Consider the following 18,742-nt stretch of genomic DNA (forward strand, 5'->3'; position numbering starts at 1 on the left):
ATCAGTTTAAGTGTACACTATATTTGAATATTGTCTCCTCTTTACCTTCGACAACAGCTGATGGAGGCAGCGGTAGAGCAGCAGCTCCAACGTTCACTGAAGTCAAATGACTGTTTTCCTCTGTAGAGTCTGGTGTTTTTGATACAACAGCACTTTGAGCAGAGTGCCATTTAGTTCCTGTATACTGGAGAGAAGGCAGATATCTCTACAGCACATACCTCCAACAGTCAGCAAGTGCTTTTTCCACTGGGTGCACTGTCAAAATCAATGTTGCTGCAAATATGATGTGATCATCATATTTGCATGTAGTATATTGAAAATAATTGATTTAAATCTAATTTCATCTAAAAACATAGTGGCATCATGACAAAAATCAGGCATTTAAAAGGTTAAAATTCTGAAAAAAATATGAGTATTTGATATGTATAATTAGGACTGATGGTGGTTAAAATATTAACTCAATTAAAGTAGAAAATCATATTAATGCAAAATATTTTCTTTTAATTGTCTGATTTTAAAAAGTGCATTTCGTGTGCAGAGCAGTATGAGTGTGTGTGTGTAATATCAAAGAGGGCCCTAAGGGTTAAACTAAGCTTGTAAGCTGTAGCTTTATATGTAACAGAGGGCTATCAGAGTGGCACTGAGTTTCCCATCTTGGAAATATAGCAGATAAGCTCATATCCCATTATACTGAACTATTTTAGTGTTAAAAATGATTTGAATATCAAGAATAAAAGCACATGCAATATGTCCTGTTCTTATCTCAACTATGCACACACCTGTTTGACCTCTGTGGATGGGGTCAGATGAACCTTTTCATGTCAAGATCACATGGTCCATCAGCAAACTCGTTGCTTTAACAGCATGCCACTTCATTCAATTTTCTCAGGTCCACATGTCGTACATTTACCCCAAGGACTACACTCGACTAACGCACATGGAGACGGAGAGCAGCTGCTTCTACCCTGAAAGCCCGTACTACATGAAGATGTAAGACACAACAGATAAGTTTTAGATCCACATGCAGTAACACTTAATGCAACAATATATATCACATGGAGATGTAAACAGGCTGACAGAGTAGAATTAGAAGTAGGTTTACAGCATCTCCAACAGGGGGTGCTGCAGCGTTCAGTGTGCTGAGAATCTTTAGCAGAGCAGGAGATGACTGAGTCCCATCTAAAATCTCATTCGTGATTTTACATTAAGTTAGTTAACTTAATTTTAAGCTTTGCATGATTATCTGTTTTGTCCTCTTGTCTTTAGGTTTGGTTTCTCTAGGTACATGAGATTAGACCGTTCTGATACGCAAGAAACAAGAAACATGGGCAGAGGTATTCTGTACTTCCTTCAAAAAAATAAAGTAAACTGTATCATCAGTTACTAACACTCTCCTTTTTTCTTAGATTTTGGTTTCCAGAGGAGGAAATCGGTGCTAGAGGAGGAGGATGAGTTGGACAATGAAGCCTATCGAAGAGAAAGGGAAGCCTGGTCGGATCGGGTGGATAACAACCTTTTTCCAGACTATGGTGATGATTATGATGATTATGCAAATCGACGCAGGCGGAAACTCTTCTCCTTAGTTGTACAAGAAACTAACTACACACTGAGCAACACCTCTGATTCAAGACTGCACACAGATGAGCTGCAGAGGAGGCAAAAGAAAGATAGTGTCCCACAGCCTCAACCACAGAAACCAGCTGAGCCTCTACAGGCAACACAAGCATCAAAACACTCCCTGCAACAGAGCCGCACAGATGTAAAGCTAGGTAGGAAAGCAGAGCTGATAAAACCAAAGGGGAAGTTAAGACCAGCAAAAAGACAAAAGCTTAAATCAGTAGAAGCCACTGTGAGAGTAGAACAGACGTCTCCACTGATAGCAGTGCACAGAGAGCAGTTTAAAGCAATACAACGCCCAGCGGTCGCAGCAGAGCAGCTCAGCTTTAAACAGCATGGCATGCAGAGGTCTCGTAAAATGAACCGCGCTCAAATCCAGAGACTCAAGGACTCAAAGCTTCAACCCTTAGTGAGGGATGCTCCTCCGCCTGTAAAACCCACAGAGACCAAGCAGCAGAGGTTTCCAATCCGAGAGATGGAGCTCCAACCAGCCACCACCAAACGCTCCATCACTGCCCAGCGAGATATGGAGCGCCCTGTGGTGAGGCTCAACCAGAGGGACACAGATACCAGAAAACACCTCAGGGAAAAGGACACTGAGATGAAAATGCCTCTACCAGATCTAGAAAATAGCATCCACAGACCAAAGATGATCAAAGGCAAAGTGGACAAAAAGCATTGGGAAGGTGTGGGGGACGGAACAAGGGAGAAAGACCAGGTTCATAATAGGGCTGTGAGCCAGAGAGACACTTGGGAGGGTGAGCAAGACAATCTTTGGGGACTTGGGGGAGACTCTGAGGGTGCGGACGACGAGAATGTTACCCCAGCGCCGGTGTTTGACAGTGAGGTCAACTGGAGCCAGACCTTCCAGGTGGGCCACCTGGACCTTCAGGCACAGAGATTAGATTCCATTGACCTGCACTGCAACGTCTCAGGCAACCTGCTGCTCGGCTCCAGTGATGCTCTGGCCACAGTCAAGGCTTTCATGGACCAACTCAATGCAAAGCACCATGGGTAAGTGCTGTGTTTTATTCAGTGTCTGACACGGGCTGCATATTTGTATCAGTGCATGCACCCATGACTGTGTGCCATGAGAGGCATTAATGAAAGGAATCAGCCTCATTTTCAGTTTTCTATCCATCACGAAATCTAAAATGGGTAAAAAATTAAAGATTTCGTCCCTCTGCAAAAAAAATTCAATTGGAAAGACACAAAGAGGGATGAAAAATCTTGTACAAATAGTTTAGTATAGTTTAAACTATAAATAGTTTATTTAGTTTATAATGTCCTTAGATAATGAAATATATATATATATATATATATATATATATATATATATATATATATATATATATATTTTTTTTTTTAAATTCAATTAAATTTTTTTAAGTTGAGTCAATTGAGTAAAATTCAGTGTCAGAACAGCGTCTCATGCCCACTTGAATTTGGTAATATTGACAACAGATGACATTTACATTTTGTTGGTTGTAAGTTATGTTGTTGAGTGACTAAAATCAAATTTCTTCCAAACTTCTAATGCAAACATCATCTTGGAGTAGAAAAACAACATTTAGACGTAAGACAATGTTATGTAATAAGGACATATGCTAACATGCTACCATTTTCTATGTGTATACAAACACTTTAGAAATTATGTGGTGTCTGTGCTCAAAGCAGAGGTCAATGGGGCACTTGACTTATATCAATTTGCTTATAGGATGGGAAGGAGCACTGATGATGCCATTAACAGTATTAGCTATTTCACTGTTAAATACTTAGAACACCCCACAGCCTATGCACAGATTTTATTAGTTGATTTTAGCTCAGCTTTTAATACACTCCAGCCTCATGTGCTCATTTCAAAGCTCAAGCAGATGAGTGTTAATCCTTTTTTGATAAAGTGGTGTTTTTCCTTTTTAACCAATCAATGTCAGCATGTCAGAATCAACGAAACCCTCTCAGATCCCACATCAATCAGCACAGCTAGCTCCAGCTCTCCAGTTCTTTTCACATTATACACAAATGACTGTACAAGCAGCCACCTGGATAACTGTTTTTAAATTTTCTGACAACACTGCTCTCCTCAGCCTGCTGCACAAACAGAGAAATCCACCAGCTTATCTACCTAAAATTGAAAACTTTGTGCAATGGTGTGACACCAACCATCTCATTTTAAATGTAAACAAAACTAAAGAGACGATAATGGACCCTAGATCAGTGGGGGACCATACACCTGTTATCATACATGATACCCACATCAACCAGGTCTGCTCGTAAGTATTTAAGTATTCACTTGGATGACACCTTCAGCCGGAAGGTCTATATCGAAAGTCTGTGTTCTCCAGCAGAGACTACTTCCCACGCAGACTCCGAGTGTTTGGTGTTGATCAGAGAGTCATGGTTTTATTCTATCAGGCCATTCTGGGGAACTTGATTAGATACGGGCTGTCAGCATGGTATGGCAACCTTAGTGTACAGCTAAATAGAAAGTACAATCATGTGCATAGATTGCAAAATTTCTTTTTGATTCTCTGTGTTTGCAGGAGGTTCACATTGGTGCGCGTGGTTAATGTGGTGAAGCGGGTGGACGGGGTCAGGGGCAGCCGCTACCTTCTGGAGCTGGAGCTAAAAGATGATAACGGCCAGCTGCTGCGCTTGTCGCACTACATCTACACTCTGATTCGCTACAGCAGGCAACGCAGCAATGACTTCAGTTTCCAACAAGCCAAACCTCAGCTGGTGATGTGTAACCCAGTGGGATTCCGCTGGAATCCTGTCGCCACCATCCACTTCATAGTACCTGGTACACCCACCTTTAACCCTGCTGATTAGAGCTGTGAAGCATTGTTTCCTCCAGGCAGTCTGGTTCAGGTTCAGTTCAGTTCAGTTCAGTTTGGTAGACATTAGAGTAGTTATATTTGCATTTTCATGATATAATAGAACCATTCAGTTCTGTACCATTTCTCTGTCACCCCTCTGTTGAGATACCTAATATACTGACCCGAGACTTAAAGGTAAAACTTTTTGTTCTGAAAATGTTGGCCAGCAACTCCGTCATGCACGATAAACGAGGTGCAGACACTCCTCTGCTTCACCAGTGAAGAGGAAATACAATGAGCACTGAATAACAACAACCCAGCTTCCATTTAACCCTCAGGGCCCGCTTCAATATCACACACACTCGTGTCGCTCTGCACACAAAATGCACTTTTCAAAATCAAGCTTTAAATATATATATTAATATTATTTTCTACTTTCATTGAGTTTATATTTTAACCAACATTAGTCCTAATCATGAATATTAAATATTCATTAATTATTTTTTTAATCCTTTAAATGCCAGATCTTTGTCATGATGCCACTATGTTTTGAGATGACCCCCACCCCCACCCATCCACACACACACACAAAATTTGATTATTATCAGTGTACTACCTGCAAAGTAGATTTTTTTTTTTCATCACATCCTGGGATATGTCAATGATTAGCAGCAACATTGATTGTGACAGTGCACCTAGTGGAAATAGCATGTGTTTTCTACATATGACACAATTCCAAGGCAAAAGTCCAGAATGACATCCAGAAATAATACAATGCATGTATTAATACTTTGAATGGGTTTTCATGGAGCATTTTTTGCACCTAACAGTCTGACTGTAACACTTTAGTTTCCAGAGTGTATTTTAGACTTATTGTAGGAGCTGAGCTGGAAATTCTAAGATTAAAATACTCAATCTGCCAAAATGTATACCATATGCATGAACACATCCAAAAATATCAAATAATGAAAAATGATAAGCATGTAACATGCGTCAAAACAGTCCCTAAGGGTTTAGAGTACCTTCTGCTGTAAAAACACTATAAACCGTTTTAGAATTTAGGTACATGTCCGGATGGGTTTTGTACAGTTTTAAAAATCCTTTACCTTAAATTTTTGATAGAAAGTTGGCTTTATATTCACCATCTATTTTTTATTGTGCTGTGCATCTTTGTGTGTGTTGGCTTTTGTTTCAACTTTTGCTTTTGGTGTTGAAGTTCAGTTATGAGACATTTCACCACAATTGATGACAAAAAATTCCATATGTCAGCACTGACTCTTTGGATTTAATGTCATGTAAAAGGTTTAATACTTAAATTAATGTCCCAACCAAAAACTTCTTGTCAGTATTTCATTGATCAAAGCAAGAAAGGCCTCTATTATGTAGCCACCAGTGTCAGATTCAAAGCTTTGTAAAAGCTCAGATCTCTGTGGACCTTTGGACAAACACTTTTTGGGCGGGATCCATAACAGCCAGTCTCTGAAACATGCAAGGATAATGACAGCCCTCCAGGGACGAGATCTTAAAAGTGCTGGTTTGCGTTCTGGAGGATGCATCATCTGATGGCAGGACTGCTGAATTCAGAGTAATACAGTGATAATGTAAATGTGACACTGATGCTTAAATAATGGCACATAGGTCCCTAGTTCCAAGTAATGAAATATTGATGTGCTCATGTCAGTATTGCCCCTTTCACAGGATTCTAAAAATCAAGACATTTAACAAAAATACTAATTCTAGTTTACATTTTCAGTAACTCCTTTTCTTAACTGAAGGATGCATGTATGCTGTTACTAGTTCTTTCCTATGAGTTTCATTTAAAAAAAAAATTCTCTAGCTTGTCTTCATCAGATGTAATTTTTGACAGTGGTTGAGGAAAACATAAGGTCAAAATCTCATAGTTCTACTTATGTATATTTTTGTAGCCTTTTTAAAATATTTCCCCCCTTTTGTTTTTTAATGCATTACCTAAACACACAATCATTTGTCTGTGTGATGCTCAGTGAAAAACCAGGCTCGCTGGGTGCAGCAGCTGATCACAGACATGGAGCAACTGTTCAGAGCAACTGGAGACACCAACTTCAATCTCATTATCGCTGACTACAACAGCACTGACATGGACGTCAGGAAGGCTCTACAGAAATCCTCACTCCTCAGGTGTGTTTTGCTTTAACCCTCTAAAACCTGAAAGGACTTAAGGGGTGTTTGTGGCTCAGAGGTAGAGCGCGTCATCCCTTGAACGGAAGGGCAGTGGTTCATTCCTCTGGGCAACATGTCGAAATATCCTTGGGCAAGATACTGAACCCCAAACTGCTCCCAATGCTGCATCGTCGGAGTGTGAGTGTGTGTGCGAGGTTACAGAGTAGCAGGTGGCACCTTGTACAGTAGCCTTGGCCACCAGTGTTTGAATGTGTGTGTGAATGAGTGAATGTGACATGTAGTGTTAAAGCGCTTTGAGTGGTCAATAAGATTAGAAAAGCGCTATATAAGTACAGTCCATTTTTAAGTTTTTCTTATGCTGTATTCAGATGCCTGCCACAAGTATTTAAACCTTTGAAACCTGAGCAAAAAGGCTTCATCTTTTCAAATACATGGAAAAAGGCAATGAACAAATTGCCTTTTTAGAGCTGGAATAGAACTGGTGGAATAGCATTGGTAAAAGGTGACAGGAAAATAAAGTGAAAATTTATATAAAAAAGGAGAGAGAGAAAATATTAGAAAATTATCCCAAAAGAAATGGGGAAAATGTTGAGAAACTATACTCATAATTATTAGAATTATATATTCAAAATATGTTACAGAATATATATTTTTTATTTTTAGCACTTTTTTTGGGGTCCTTTTCTTGTTGTTTTTGAATCTCTTTTCTTTTGTGCACATTACCTTCCTCCAATGTTTTTGCAAGAAATTATGCTGATTTGCAGAGGTTTCACATGGTTAATACTGAATCTGACCTTATCAAAGCTTATCACACAAAATGTGTATGCACTGTAATAACACCTGTGGGCTTTATCAGGTACCAGTATGTAAAGCTAAGCGGAAACTTTGAGCGCTCTGCAGGTCTGCAAGCAGGTATCGACCTTATCAATGTGAGTATTGCCTCATCAGTCTGCAGTAAAGCTTGAAGATGGACGTGTGAGACAGAAATAATAAATCTCTTTCTGTATCTTTCACTTCTCCTCCTCCCTCAGGATGACCACAGCATCGTGTTTCTTTGTGACCTCCACATCCATTTCCCTCCCTCCATCATCGACACCATCAGGAAACACTGTGTGGAGGGATACATGGCCTTTGCTCCCATCGTCCTGAGGCTGGACTGCGGGGCTACGCCATTAGACGCCAGAGGTAAACACAGACTCCCATCTTAGTATTTTTCATTTGAAAATATGGTTCCCTTTTCAAGGTAGAACGTTTTAGAGAGGCGGCACAGTGGCTTTGTGGTTAGCACTGTTGCCTCACAGCAAGAGGGTTCGAGTCCCGGTTGGAACGGGGTCCGGTCCGGGCAGGGGCCCTTCTGTGCGGAGTTTGCATGTTCTCCCCGTGTCTGCGTGGGTTCTCTCTCTGGGTCTCTGGCTTCCTCCCACAGTCCAAACACATGCAGCTCAGGTTGATTGGTGATTCTAAATTGCCCTTAGGTGTGACTGTGAGCGTGTGTGGTTGTCTGTCTATACGTGTCGGCCCTGCGATTGTCTGGCGACCTGTCCAGGGTGTACCCCGCCTTCCGCCCGATGACAGCTGGGATTGGCTCCAGCCCCCCCACGCAACCCTGACGAAGACAAGTGGTTATAGAAAATGACTGACTGATGAACATTTTAGAGAAAAAAAAGTTAAAGTACTTCCTTTAGCGATTAATTTTTACATTTTTTTTGTTGCACTTAAACTTTACCAGTTGTGTCACATTTAGCAGAAGTTTTTTTTACAAGTTGTCTGACAGTTTAATAGTGGTTCGTTTGAATTAAATATTAGGCCTTCAAAGTAATTTAATTGTCTTAAATTTGAATTTGTGAGGTCTTTAAAGCCACAACTAATTGATCAAATTTAATTTATCCATAAAAGCAAAGAAAGCCCTGTGCACAGCTGTGCCTCTCCCCTGGGTGCCAGCCGGTGCAGGTTAACAATCAATCAAAGAAATTAAAGTTGCAGCACACACTAGGATGCTTACGTTGACACTTTTTTCTAAATAGTTTGTATTAAAAATAAAAGAAGAATCCAACTATGCATTTCGTTTAGCGCTTTATCTTTATCTTATGTTCTTAATGGTGTAGATCAATGAAAATGATGTTTTTCTTACGTAGATGTATATTTTGATCTTAAAACAATGCTGGTGGTGATGGTGCACCACTGTAATTAAAAGTATTTTTAGGAGGAAAGTGAACTTAAAATTTGAATGTAAATGTGGCCTTACCATCTGTGTTGCAGGTTACTGGGAGGTCAATGGCTTCGGCCTGCTGGGGATCTACAAGTCAGATCTGGACGCAGTGGGAGGAATGAACACCAGGGAGTTCAGGGACCGCTGGGGAGGAGAAGACTGGGAGCTCCTTGACAGGTTTGTCCTCGAAATATCACCTCGATTTGATTTTTTTTTAAAACATGCGACAAAAAAGGTAATGAGCAGCTTAGCAAGACATGTCCCACAAATTTAAAAAAAGATTGGTAGAGGAAGACACAGAAAGTACCTGGAAATTAGCTGCTGTGTACGGAAGCCCTAAGCGGACGGTTTTTTTTTTTTACAAGCCGTGATATTATCTCGTTATAACAAGATATTATCTCGTTATCTCGAGAAAACGGAGTTTGTTTTCCTGAGATATTATCTCGTTATCTCGAGAAAACTAACTTTGTTTTCCTGAGATATTAAGTCGTTATCTCGAGAAAACGAACTTTGTTTTTTGGTTTGTTTTTTTAAACTTTATTGAATGAACGTCAGAAGAAGAAGTGGCGGGTGGATGATGTGACAGCAGGTGCCGTGCCAGCGCGGACAAATGGTAAAAGGTAAGATGATTATTACAGGAACACATCACCCAAATTCATCAGTAATCATAACTAGATTATTATACTATTGCTCCGGTGCTTTTTGGTACGTGCAGGGGTGAGAACCTGCACGCATTTGTCCGCGCTGGCACGGCACCTGCTGTCACATCATCCACCCGCCACTTCTTCTTCTGACGTTCATTCAATAAAGTTAAAAAAAACAAACCAAAAAACAAAGTTCGTTTTCTCGAGATAACGAGATAATATCTCAGGAAAACAAACTCCGTTTTCTCGAGATAATGATATAATATCTTGTTATAACGAGATAATATCTCGTTATATCGAGAAAACGGCTTGTAAAAAAAAAAAAAACACGTCCGCTTAGGGCTTCCGTAGCTGTGATTATTAGATACTATCAAAAAATTTGGGAAAATTTGTATGTCTATGATTATATGTTTAACTTGATGTTACAGAATAAAAAAATACTTTCAGGACATTCCATGTGTTTTTATGTTGCCCTTTGCCTTCTTCCCACGTTTTTGAGAGAAATCAAGCCAATTTGCACAGGTTTTACAGGGTTAAGCATCAAAAGTAATTTTAGGATTCTAATTGTACGTAAGTATTGAAAGTGAAAGTACAGGTAAATGCTGGCAATAAAAAAAACAAGCTGCAAGAAAAAAAACAACTAAATATCAGCTCATGCACAGACGAGTTGTTTTTTACTCTATTGTTTAAATTTTTGTTATTTTTTTATAGGCAAAAAAAAAAGTTAAAAAAAACAACTTTAAATAGCTGTTGCTACTAACTATGTTGCTGTCACGACACTAATAATCTCTGCACTTGCCTCCACTAAGTGTAACAAGTTCATACATGTTCCTGACTGAGTTGTTTAATATAACTCTGGAGGAGTGGGTAAACACTGTCTGACATGTTACAGAAGAGCAGGTTGTTTTTTCTCCTAAAGCAGTGGATTTAATTTTGGTGCCTTGGGACTGCTGAATGATGCCAAGATGTATTATCTTTTCTTTTATAATACATTAAGGTGACCTATTTTTCATTATGTTCCACCACATTAATACAATACTACATCACCATCACTTTACATTTTGTGCTTTCACATAGAGCAAAACCAAAAAATAAGCTTTTAAATATGCTGTCACTTGTTTATATTGAACATAATAAATAAAATACATTTAACCAAGTAGCATTTTTAGTTTTGTAATGGATTAGTTTGAATTCAGTGTTTACACAGGGTTATTGCAGTTACCTAAAAATTTTCAAAGGCACTGAATTTATTCAACTTAAAATAAGGCCTTAATTGTTTTTAAAATGTCTTAAATCAATCTTTCAATAGTCTTAAAAATGTTATGTAATGGGAAGTAGGACTTTATAGGTCTTTTCTGACATTGCAGTGTAAAATCTCAAAATAATTAGTAACATCTTTTTAGAATAAAATAAAAAATAAAATGATCTACAATTTACCAATGCATCCAGTGTTAAGGTCAGAGTGTAACCAACAATTCTTTCTTCTTCTCCAAGACAAAACCCGCCAAAGAAACGCCATGTATTCTCCAGTTCTGTTCTACCCTCATCTGAACACATTAACAAAACACCAGAGACTGTATAAATGTTAGATGCAGCTTCAGTGATTTCACCTATTGGTTTGTGGATTGCTGTTTCGAAGCCTTGAGTTTGACATTTCGTCTGTCGGCATCTTAATTATTTTTTGGAGCCAGAAGTGACCATATTATGACGAGAAGTTGCTGTGGAGGAGGGAGGGGTAACCTGACTGTAGGGACGCCCCACAGACAGTCTGTCTCTAAAGCACCCCCACCATTAAATAAGTGTAACTTTGGGCAGTAATAACATATAAATAGGTAACAAATCATCTCCGTACAATCTTCATGAATGTTGAAATTTGTGTACCAGGCTGTAACAATGTTTATTTGTGCTGTAAAGATGGTCATTTTAACATGAGGGTCTATGGAGATTGACTCTGTTTTGGAGCCAGCCTCAGCTGCAGTTTTTGGCACTTTTGGCTTCATTTTTCAGCCTCGAAAGTTGCCGCTTGTAAAACACCAATCATACAGGTAGAAGACCTATTACATGCAATGCACCTGGCTCCAAAATATAGTGGTTCATGTTTTTTTTTCTTTTCTTTTTATATTGTAACATTTGCTTTAAATTTCATTCTAAGTGGCATTAAGAGTCTTTTAAGGTTCTATTTTTCTACATAGTGATAATAATTAATATCCTTTTTCTAAACCAGAGTTACAAAGTGCTTTACAATATAATACCATACAATATAAGAAAACAAGGTAAAACATCATTTGCAGAAAATGCAAACAAAAGATAATGAGCTAAACATCCATGTGCTACACATAAAATATACATACAACATGAATACACACATACATCTATACACATCCATCCATGCAGACATATACGCATACACACATACTTACATATAATCACATATACACACACACCCATACATATATAATGCTAATAATAATAATTAGAATCATTATAATAATAGTAATAATCTTTATTTATATAGCACTTCTCAAGCTTAAGCACAAAGTGCTTCCCAAATAAAAAGGTTTACAGAATAAAGTAAAGTTAGGACACCCATGACATAACCAAAGTTAAGAACATTAAAACATTACAACACAAACAATAAAATAATAGTGTACACAAAAACATATGAGGATGCAAGTTTAAAAATAAAATGTCCTAATAAGTAAATAAAATGTGGAGAAGATAATTAACCGAATTTAAGCATACATCCACCAATCCATCATGTATACACATACATACCCACATGTATACACGTATATATGTATATATATATATACAGTGTATATATATATATATATATATATATATATACACAACACACATGTTATATCAATATTGTAGCTTCAAAAAGTTTTTGACCACAACTAAATAAAATTTAACGAAAGAAACTGTCCTCTGCTTCAGGATTCTGCAGGCGGGTCTGGAAGTGGAGAGGATCTACTTGAGGAACTTCTTCCACCACTATCACTCCAAACGTGGCATGTGGAACCGAAGAGTGTCGCCCAGCCATAGATGACCTTGTTGCTTGCCTGCTGCATGGTGACCATGGTCGCCACAGTAACAACCACGGCAACCAGAGCACTTTAAGGACGGAGCATGATACCTGCAACGTAACAGCAACACCTGCTGAACGGCAGAGAGGGTGACATGGGATTGGACACTGTCCGCAGTCACAAGTGGCAGCAGTGAGGACCATTACAAATGAGATACTACTGATACGCAGAGTTTATTTCACTGGATGTACTGATGACTACTGCAAGGGTACTGCTGGCTGAGTGCCATAGACTGTGTGATTTTACAAATGAAGACCCAGCTGTGCACGATGTGGCTGACTGAGACTATGATGATGTGCACTACTGGATGCAGGGAAGGGACATGATCTAAGACAAATCATTAATTAAATGACACACTCCACAATCCATACACTCAAATGCCCCTTCAGTCAAAATGATTACAAGTCTTGCACGAGTCTTAAATGGAGACAAAAATAGTTTTTGTCTGTGATAAAAAGAAAAATGTTTGACTGCAGGTTGTTTATATGGTTAACACAACCTTATTTTTCATGTGATAAATTATAGAAAACTTTATATTTATTTTATCAATGTGTGTCAAATTTTGTTTTTCATTTGATTTATTGTTATTTCTAGAAACAGACTGTGACATTTCAGAAAATTGTACCTCAGTTAACCTGTTGAGTGCCCTCCCTTTTCTAAAGATCTAGTACAGTTTTTTGTTTTTTTTCTGACTGCTGAGGCACCATCTTTGAAGCTTCAGGCTGGTTATGCAAAAGCAAAGACTTCTTGCAAAACTCTTCTAAAAAATTATGTTTTTGCATGACAACAGTGCACATAATCCATTATTTGAATGAGCACATGAGGCATCAAATATGCACAGAGTATACATGAAAAAAACACCTGTGGCTTTTACAAACACACATTTTATAAACACACATAAACACAGGTATCACAATGTGTAAAGTATGGATGTGTTTTCTGAACACAACTCACTAGCAATATAAATAAGAGGGAACACGTTTGTTTTTTCTCAGAATGATAATTTCATTTTTGTGACTGCACCGTGATCACATGGTGTGGAGCACAAACAGAACACTGGCACATGGCATGGCTAAAGCAAAACAAATGTTAAACAAAGGAAGGATATTCTTAAAAAAACACTTTGTTAAATAACATTTTGGCATATGTGATAGGAATAACAAAATTAATTTATGGGAGGTTTAAATAATACTTTGGCAAATCCCTTCCTCTTGAATTCATTACACATACATTCTGACATTCAAACAAAAATAGTTACTCATCTCCCTCTCCCATGATGTCATTACAGAGGTTTTGTTCACACTAAAACTATAAATAGCCTGCCTGTACTTTTGGTTTTCATGCTACAGGTACTTTAAGTTTAAACTCTTGTTTAGATTCTACATAAACATCACATGATGTCGTAGCTTTGTGCTCACTTTGATGCTCTTGCATGAACTGACACTCATTCAACACTCCTTAAACAGCTCAAGTGCAGCAGAAGAAAAAAAAACGTTTCTGGTAAAACTCTGCATTTATTATCATAAATGACAACAAAAATCATTTCACATTTACCTGGAACCAGCAAATGTTTGACATTTTTGCTTAAAAATTGTTGAAATTATGAATTGATTATCAAATTAGTTGGCGATTCAGTTTCTTTTGATTAACCAACTGATAAATAGACTAATAGTTGGAGCTCTGGTTTTTAATTTAGGAAGGCATTTGGCAAAATAATGCAGCAATGTTAAGACCAATGTCTACAGTTATGCTGGAAGTTTGTCATTAAACTGCAAACTGAGTGTGAAGCAGAGAACACACGTTCAGTTCGGGTGCTAAATAAATCAGCTGCAAGTGTTCCAACGTTTCAGAGACGATGCTTCAAGAATCACTGTTAGTGTGTCAGCATTCAGAAAAAACATGGAAATACTAAATGTGCCTTCTGTTGTGATGGTTATTCAGGTACTTGGACCACAGAGTGCCGTTTTAAAAGAGTCTGGAAAAACCTGAACTGGAAAAAAATAATTAAATATGTAATATTTTCATATTTTTATGATTTAGTTTTGAGATGAATTGTTGGTTGTATTTACACAGGTCTGTGTTGCACAAAGCAGCACAGACCTTTCTGGCATATGAATCATTCATCAGATATCAAAAAACTGAAACAATGCATTGATGTGAGAATTTTTGTTTATTTATACCAAAGATAATAGTTGATAGCTGACCAACTGTATTCCTGTGCAGAGAATTTGAAGCAAAAAGCACGGTTTGTTTTTGTTTCTTTTTTTTATTTTGTTTTGTTTTTATTGATCTACCTGCTGAATTTAAATGTTTTTCTAAAGAATAATTGTTTGGATGAATCTCAAAATAAATGATTTTGTGCTCGGTCTATGAAGCCTCCCGCTAGGAAATATTTTCACCACCGTAAACACAGAAAGGAAATGTATTTGTTGAAAAATGATCTTCTGCATTTACATTATAATTTTATTGTTATTTAAGAAAAAAACATGGCAGCATTTTCTGATTGTTCACATTCCATTTTAGCAAACTTGTGCCTTTCGTAGTCTTTTGAATTTGATGCTCTTTGAGCTGCTGTACCTCAGTCTGCTCTGATGCCAGACTGTGCTGGTGGTTTTGGTTTGTAACGCTGCTCTAAGAGCTCTGAAGCTTTTGAAATGTGGTGTTTGAAGCATCCCTTGATGCTTTTATAACTCCTTCATCCCTTTGTTGGTTTTAGATATACCTCATGTGCCGGGACTTCACTTCTGCCTTACTGTACACTTCTGTACAAGTCTCTTCTCTCAGGGACCTGTTTTTTCTCCCCATTTTACACTGCTATGACACTGAGGAATAAATTTCTCTTGCCTTCATTTTCATGACTTTATGTGTGCTTTGTAACAGTTGTCATATGCTGCTGATATTATAGAACTGTACACTGTAGATACTGTACATATTTTAAAGGTCCACTGTGTAGGATTTAGGGGGTATCCCAGCTAGAAGCTTTTTTGGTTCTAGAAACAGTCTCAGAATATTACAATGCAAGTTCCTGAAATGTTTTCAGCAGCAAGTTTTCTTTTGGTCCCTGGAACATTCTTTCTTAAATAAGGGTAACGTTCTCTGAAAAACATCTTAAAAATGTTTTTAGATAAAGCTTTGAATTATAATATAAGAACATCATGCCCTCCTTTTCTCAAAATGTCTTTGGTGGCATTATTTGAGGTATTTTAGTGTTCCCAGAATGGCATCACTTCAGAGTAGGCTAATGCTTTAAAGACACAACAAACATGTTGTGATAACATTTTATTAATGTAGTTTAACATTATTAGAACTTACACAGTTGGCTTCACCACTTCCCTTTTTTTCCTCCATTTTTAAATAGCTTTACAAATTCGATGCAATATTTGACAAGTGTGACGGATACACAATCTGCATCCTTTAAAGTGGTTCAGAATGCATAATGAGGAATATTATTTTATTGATTTTTGAACACTAATGAATCAGTTGCACAGAAACTTGCAGGAAATGTTAAAATTGTATGGGCGACACAACACAACAGACCATGTGAAAAACACCTTCAGCTTTGTCCTGGTAGCCATATGATATTCTGAACAGACCCACACTTAAAGTACCATAGATGTCAAAAATATTCTTAACATCGGTGAAAATGTATGTGCATGTTCAATGACAGAGGTAAATTACTGGCAGACTGTGTCTTAATTATTATTAGTTAAAAGTAAAAGATGACAAACTGCCCCAAAATAATCTTAGATGGTATGAACAGGCTTGCATGACAAGATTCAAAACATTTTTTGCTTTTAATATAGTCAGAGTGCAGATTCTGATGACAGTGGGGGCTGCTCTTCTCTGGTGCTGCTGCATCCTTGTGACGAAGCATTGATGGACTCAAACTGCCTACTCGCTGTTTATTGTTCTCAAATCTGAAGAGTGCCAGAACTATTTGTTCCTTCCCTCCAAACAAAAACTGCATTGTACACACGCTATTGTTTTGTATCAATTCTATCAAATATAATTCAGTTAGAGTTCATGCAATACTAGTCCAAACATATATATGTCTTTTGACACTAAAAGCAACCCCACACCTCACTGTGAATCAGAACTTACACGTCAGCCCTACAACCATGCAATATCTAATGTTAGGGAAAACTCTCCTTTCACCACTGTGTAACATTAGATGACCACTAAGATTAGCATTTCTCAGCATTTCTTTCGCTTAAATGACAACAAGGTATCTAACATTGGTTATGTCAAACAAGGAAGACGCGCCGGTGACAGTGATAACTGCTACTCGATCTGCATCATTTCTGAATGATTACATGCAGTGAGTTCCATCATTAGCCTGTCTTACGTTTTTGTATCACAAGCTGTGTATGACTTGGTCCACAGGGAGAAACACAGTGAGCCTTTCTCACAGCAAATATTTTCACTAGTCAGAGGTCTCACTTATGACACTAACGATGGCTCTGTTGTAAAGTGTTCCGCAGACAGTGAGCAGGTCTGCAGGATACAAGGATCCTGAAATCAAAGCAGCTAAATAGATTTCTGCCATCATCAGTTTCATCATTTAAACCTATGCTTTTCCTCAAATTGCCTTCTGTAAAAAAGGCATACTTGGGTTTGATTTTGATGAAGTCTGGTGTTATCAAAAACATTTTAAAAAGACTGTTACCAAACATTTTTAGGGATTTTTTCAGAGAATCTTATCCTGTCCTAAAAAGGATAATTCTGGTATCTAAAAGAAAACGTGCCACTGAAAGCATTAATTGAACATTTCATCATTGCATTGTAACATTCTCAGAAAATTTTTAGAACCAAAACTTACTAGCTGGGTTTGGGATTCACAGAAAGGGTGATATTTTTTGCTGTAAATTCAATTACATACAGTTCACACATCATTCTCAATAGGATAAAGTGCACAGTCTTCTTTTTGTTGTTTCATTGTTATCTTGTAAAACTGTGGGAATGTTTTATAAAAGAACATTCTAGCATGTGTTATGCTGTAACAAAATGTTCTGCCTTTGTTGACATATAACATTACAGGAACATTTCATAAAAAATGTCCTGTAATCTCAGGCTTCAACTACATCCTGAAAACATGTTTCAGGATGTAGTTTCTTAGAATGTTTCTTTGAAAATGTTCCTCCTTTATTATCATGTAACACTGTGGAAACATTTTATAAAAATAACATTCTGTGATTTGTCACCTCTCCACACATAAAAACATCCTCAGAATGTTGCAATAATAACGTCCAATATAGCATTTTACCATTGTAGTGCATGATGAGGACAACTCTTGATAAGAAGACATTCAAATGCCTAAACAAAACAGAAGCTTCTTATGACGATTCCTTAGATGAACCTCGGGGTCAGCTAATGGACCTAATTGCCTTGTTGAACTTCTGACTCTTGTGAGCAGAAATAAATTACGACAGATTTTATTGCCTGACCAAGAGCTTGAGTTAACTTACAACTCATCTGGGGCAAGGAGCTGTCAACTGAGCTCCTGTAAAGACTCAATGAGACATCAGACAATTTATGCTTTTGTTGCACAACCAACACGTGACACACATCTGCACATCTCCAGACTGTCAGAGAGGATCACACTGACTGACTTTCATATTCAAAGTAAAACGTTCTTTGAAATGTTGTGCGGAGATCTCATACCTACAGAACTGGAACTTTGCTTACATGCTGATTTTGAGGCCAAACTCACACACACACAAGCTGTGCCTGTGTTTGTGTGTGTGTGTGTGTGTGTGTGTGTGTGTGTGTGTGTGTGTGTGTGTGTGTGTGTGTGTGTGTGCGTGTGTGTGTGTGCGTGTGTGTGTGTGTGTGTGGTGGGGTGTGACCTTTCGTAACCCTCTGCCAGCAGCAATGCTACACACTGAATGGAAAGACTCTTAATACAGACTTGCATTTTGATGTGCATTTCCTTTATCTGTATCTTATTTATCCTTCCTTTACACTGCTGTGTACGGATGCTGTATTGTTTTGTAATTGTGTGAATTGTGATTTTCTAATTATAGGTTTTGTTGCTAGACCTTTGGTCATATTGATTAGTTTCATACTTTGTTATTTTTTGATGCTAGTACTTGTATACCTTTACTCAAATTGGATCTTTAACAAACTTTAATTATATCAGAGTGTTTTGATACCATAGTATTATACTTATTTATTCTTACACATATTCTTAACGTTTGTTAAATG

The 18,742-nt window shown here is 37.7% G+C and overlaps 1 protein-coding gene across 2 annotated transcripts in view; it reads left to right on the forward strand.

The window, feature by feature from the left end:
- Positions 1-15,387, forward strand: part of b4galnt3b (beta-1,4-N-acetyl-galactosaminyltransferase 3b) — a 36,281-nt gene extending 20,894 nt beyond the window's left edge. For both annotated transcript variants that reach the window (XM_088080622.1, XM_042495927.2), the window contains exons 12-20: positions 890-990; positions 1,267-1,334; positions 1,407-2,631; positions 4,161-4,420; positions 6,440-6,593; positions 7,453-7,525; positions 7,628-7,781; positions 8,856-8,982; positions 12,390-15,387. In XM_088080622.1, coding sequence (XP_087936748.1) covers positions 890-990; positions 1,267-1,334; positions 1,407-2,631; positions 4,161-4,420; positions 6,440-6,593; positions 7,453-7,525; positions 7,628-7,781; positions 8,856-8,982; positions 12,390-12,501 — 2,274 coding nt within the window. In that variant the 3' untranslated portion in view covers positions 12,502-15,387. The remainder of the gene's footprint in view (positions 1-889; positions 991-1,266; positions 1,335-1,406; positions 2,632-4,160; positions 4,421-6,439; positions 6,594-7,452; positions 7,526-7,627; positions 7,782-8,855; positions 8,983-12,389) is intronic.
- Positions 15,388-18,742: the final 3,355 nt, after the last annotated feature.

The sequence above is a fragment of the Plectropomus leopardus genome, chromosome 7 (assembly GCF_026936395.1).
Source record: "Plectropomus leopardus strain MGB_pleo_1.0 chromosome 7, ASM2693639v1, whole genome shotgun sequence".
NCBI lineage: Eukaryota > Metazoa > Chordata > Actinopteri > Perciformes > Serranidae > Plectropomus > Plectropomus leopardus.